Source organism: Astyanax mexicanus, chromosome 17 (assembly GCF_023375975.1).
Source record: "Astyanax mexicanus isolate ESR-SI-001 chromosome 17, AstMex3_surface, whole genome shotgun sequence".
In the NCBI taxonomy this organism is placed as follows: Eukaryota; Metazoa; Chordata; class Actinopteri; order Characiformes; family Acestrorhamphidae; genus Astyanax; species Astyanax mexicanus.
The window spans coordinates 18,793,808-18,798,649 of NC_064424.1; the positions used below are offsets into that span (position 1 = coordinate 18,793,808).

General features: G+C 42.1%; 1 protein-coding gene across 1 annotated transcript; it reads left to right on the forward strand.

Moving 5' to 3' along the window:
- The first annotated feature begins 262 nt into the window (after nt 1-262).
- adrb2b (adrenoceptor beta 2, surface b) lies at nt 263-3,231 on the forward strand. Its single transcript, XM_007231701.4, has 2 exons — nt 263-564; nt 700-3,231. Exon 2 carries the CDS (start codon nt 703-705, stop codon nt 1,954-1,956), a length of 1,254 nt encoding a protein of 417 aa, XP_007231763.3. The 5' UTR covers nt 263-564; nt 700-702; the 3' UTR covers nt 1,957-3,231.
- The last annotated feature ends 1,611 nt before the right edge of the window (nt 3,232-4,842 follow it).

A 4,842-nucleotide genomic window follows, 5' to 3' on the forward strand; every position in this document is an offset into this window, starting at 1 on the left:
TTTTCTTTTATAGTAATAATTACAGTAATGCCTTGAATCTTATCCAAACAGTACAGAACAAACACTTCATGTTCAGGTTTATGCAATGCAGCCGGTGTTATGTAAAAATGGCCTTATCTGCTTTAGTCTCACGAGACATTTTACAACTCTTCCTAAAGCCAGCTATCTAGAGTGTTACAGGAAATTCAGCCTCTGGTTGGCTGCTGGTGGGATGTGATGTCACCAGCTGCTATAAGGCTGTAGCTGATAGTCAGAGGCACATTCAGTCCTGGAGACCTCATGTGCTCGAATGCTGAGAGTGCTCAAAGAGAGAGAGAAAGAGAGAGCGCGCGAAAGAGAGCGAGAGAGATATATAGACAGAGGGAGGGAGAAAGAAAAAGAGCAGGAGGGACAGAGCAACCAATGGGTACTATGTTCTGAAGAGTAGGTGAAAATGAGAAATTATTGGGACTTCTAAAGGACTATATTTGGAGTATCTTATGGGCTCCTGCGAGGAGAAGAACTGTGTAGAGGGAGAAGAAGAAGATTTGGGAAATTGGGCAACTGTGAAGAACTCTCCTTTTAGTAAGTACAACAATTACTTGCTATATAACTACAGAATACAGAATTAAAAATTTTGATTCACATTCAAAATGAACTATTGCCTATATACCTTTTTCACACAGACTGTCTCTCATACTATATTTTTTCATACTGTAGGTTATGGAAGGAGGGAATGCATGGATTGTGGACAACACCTCCATGCTGATGAATATATCCTTAGAGCTAAATGGATCATCTCCAGTACGGAATGTCTCCTCTCAGGATGGTTCAGAGTACAGCGATGCCGAGATGGTAATCCTGGGTATACTGATGGGACTTCTGGTCTTAGGTATCGTTTTTGGCAACGTCCTGGTCATCACCGCCATTGCACGTTTCCAGCGATTACAAACTGTCACCAACTGCTTCATTAGCTCTCTGGCCTGTGCTGACCTGGTCATGGGGCTTCTGGTGGTGCCCTTTGGCGCCTGCTACATCCTCCTGAACACCTGGCACTTCGGCAACTTCTTCTGCGAGTTCTGGACAGCCACGGACGTGCTCTGCGTCACTGCTAGTATTGAGACGTTGTGTGTCATAGCCCTGGACCGCTACCTGGCAATCACATGGCCACTGCGCTACCAGTCAGTTCTGACCAAGCGCAAGGCCTGCTGGGTGGTGTTGGCAGTGTGGCTTGTGGCAGGTCTTATCTCCTTCCTGCCCATCCACATGGAGTGGTGGGTGTCAGAGGATAAAGTTGCACAGGACTGCCTGAAAAACGTCTACTGCTGCGACTTCAACACGAATATGCCCTACGCAGTGGCGTCCTCCATCGTTTCTTTCTACATCCCGCTCGTGATCATGGTGTTCGTCTACGGCCGTGTCTTCCAGGAGGCTCGGCGGCAGCTGCAGAAGATCGACCGGGTGGAAGGTCGCATTCGGACCCAGAGCTTCGGCACCCAGGACGGGAACGAGGTGAGGAACCGGAGGACCAGGTTTTGCTTGAAAGACCACAAAGCTCTGAAGACCCTGGGTATCATCATGGGTACCTTCACACTCTGCTGGCTTCCATTCTTCGTACTCAACGTGGCGTCGGCCATTTGGAAAATGGACAACATCAAGTTGCCCTTTAGGATCTTGAACTGGATAGGCTACGCCAACTCAGCCTTCAACCCCCTGATCTACTGTCGGAGTCCCGAGTTTAGGTGTGCTTTCCAAGAGATTCTCTGTTGGAGACGTTCAAAGTTTTCCTCTGCAAAAAGAAACAAAAAGGGATACATCTACGGCAGCCATAGCTGGCAAAAGCACATGAAGACCACCAGTTTGAGGCAGTCCCCTCTCAGTGAACATGGAACAGTAGAGCTAGGTACTAGCTCTTTGCCTCCCAGCACTTCCAACACAAACGGGAATTGTAATAAAGCTCGGACATCCATTATTTAGCCAGTTTCGAACATCTTTGAATCACAGTGTCTTGTCATTGTTTGCTTCCATTTCTGACCCCATACTTGTATGACTTCAGAAACGTCTGGTAAGTGAAGAAATGGAAAATATAATTTCATATATGAACGTTTTAGCTCATATGAAAACTTGTTCTCATACTTGTCTCGTACTATAGATTTATGTATACTTGTAATGGATATGCCACTACTGAACTGAACTGAACTTTTTGAGCCGTGGTGCATAGTTCCCAGCACTTGTCTATGAAAACCTGGATCCCTCCATCGACATCACCAAAAAGTGAAGGTACAAAACAAAACTTAAAGCAAAACTTGAAATGTACTTGGTTGTAATGTGGTTGTTAAACACTGGATACCTCTACTTCTAGCCTACCTCATGACCACCCCTTGTCTTCACTGTAACCGTAAGCTTCTTTTTCATTTAATAACAGTACTGGATTTCTGCTGGAAGCAGTTATATGCACACATGGATCAGTGTTGCCTTTTCTATCTTCTTAACAAACTGAGCGCTACTATATTGATAAAGGGAACTGATCCTAGATTAGTACTTCTATTTACCGAGAGGCTTGATTAATCGAGCCTCTCTTGTATCGAGAGAAGTCTAGACTTATAAGACTATAAGAACTTACATTCCATTTAAAAGCTGAAGCTGTCTTTAAGCCCGGGGCTTCTGTATCTGTGTGATCCGTTGTCTGAGGGAAAGGAAATCCAACCCCCTGACGAGGAGCAACAGGTGGACATAGCCGCCTGTGCTATAACCAGCTGCACTTATGAAAAAGAAAAAAAGGAAAAAAGAGGACCCCGGCAATATTCAGACCTCCCGAGTCTGTGACTCCAACTTTCCCCCCGTTAACATTTCCATTGGGTAATCATTTTCAGATTGCAGCTTGCTTCCTCGTTGCTTGCAGCTTTAAATCTGTAAACAACTGCTTATTATATCAAAACGATTGAATCTAGCATTGCTGACAAGTGCAAGAACAAGTGCAAAATGTGATGGGCTTTTTTTATCGCCTTTATTACGCTATAAAAATGACATACCACCACAAGAATCAAGTTAAAAATTCTTGTGAAAGCCCAAAAGCCCGAAAGCCCTGGTTAAGAGGCGGCGGAGAAGAGACGGCGCTTGTGTGTAGGCAGCTTCATTCTCTCTTTATTAAGTGTGACAGAAAAACTGTACTTTATTAGTCCCTTCAGAATGTGCATTGCAAACCATTTGTGTCTATGACTCAATGCATGTTCACTGGGAGGAGAGGTAAAGGGGGGGGGGGGGGGGGGGGGACTGTTTTCATGTTGTTTTTGATGCGTGATCATGTGTAATGTTTACAGAGATTCTTGAGCAAACTGGTCAGAAAAGGGAGAAAGGGTAAATTACGCTACAGAGAAAGAAAAGAAAGCCTATATGTTCCAGTACTTGCTTTTGCTTTTGTTTTAATTTATTTTAATCCTGGTGTTTACATTACATCGTTAATAAGTGAAATTTAATGTAAGACAATGCAGAGCGTGGGCTGGTTTCCATACAACAAAGTGCAGACATTTATGTCATTACATATACATATATATGTCTGTTATGTAACGATTCAATGTGTTGATTCCTGTAACTGAAGGTGCACTGACTATGTGTGTATGTACCCAAAGAGCAGAGGCCAGTGTTCTGTGATTTGACATTACCAGAGCTCCTTTCCTGTATATGTGTGTGTGTATGTGTGTGTGTGTGCAAGCAGTACATTGCACAAGCTTGCTGCTACGGTACAAGGTTCTACACAGAATATTATGACAACCATGTTGTTTCTACAGTCACTGTATTCACCATATAGAAGCACTTTGTACCATACTATATTTACTATTACTGTATATATATATATATATATATATATATATATATATATATATATATATATATATATATATACTGTATATACTGTATATATGCTGTAGTCATTCTGTATTTACACTGTTCGTCAATAGTCAGGACCCCATGGGACCACCACAAAGCAGGTGTTGTTAAGGTTATTTGGAGTTAGTTAAGTCAAATGTATTTGTATAGTGTTTTTTTTTTTTTTTTTTTTTTTTTTGTCGCAAAGCCCAAAGCTTTAGAGCATAATATCTTTGAAGGAACCAAAATGGGAAATTATGGGAGACCCATCCTCCTCTGGTCAAACTATCTATAGATTATTGGAAAAAATGAGATATAAGGGCTAAAATAATCATAGTTTTTGTGGAAAGAGCAATGAAAGATGTTGGACACATTCCCCCAAAAATATATTCATATAGAGCATTTATTTGCAGAAAATGAGAAATGGCTGAAATAACAAAAAAGAGACAAAGCTTTCAGACCTCAAATAATAATGCGAAAAGAAAACAAGTTCATATTCATAAAGTTTTAAGAGTTCAGAAATCGAAATTTGGTGGAATAACCCTGTTTTTTAATCACAGTTTTCATGCATCTTGGCATGTTCTCCTCCATCAGTCTTACACACTGCTTTTGGATAACTTTAGGCCGCTCCTGGTGCAAAAATATTCAAGCAGTTCAGTTTGGTGGCAGCTGGTCTGACACGATTAGCAGGAGGAAAGCCTGGTGGTCAGGCCGGACAAGTGAGCAGTCACTAATTCGGAAAACGCTAAAGAGATGGAATTAGTTCTGACTGGAATCTGATTTGCAGCAATGCAGTGGTGCTGACATGGTGGTGGAGTTGTAGTGTAAAGACGTGCTCTGTGGTGCAGGTTATGTCCTGTGGGGTCCAGACTATTAAAGAACAGGGTGAAAGGAGGATAATAAAGCAAGCAGAGAAACCTAGAGAGATCTGGAAAAAAAGAAAACTGTAGAAAAGTGCTCTAATATGGTCAGCGGAGCTGAAGTGTAGAAATAAAA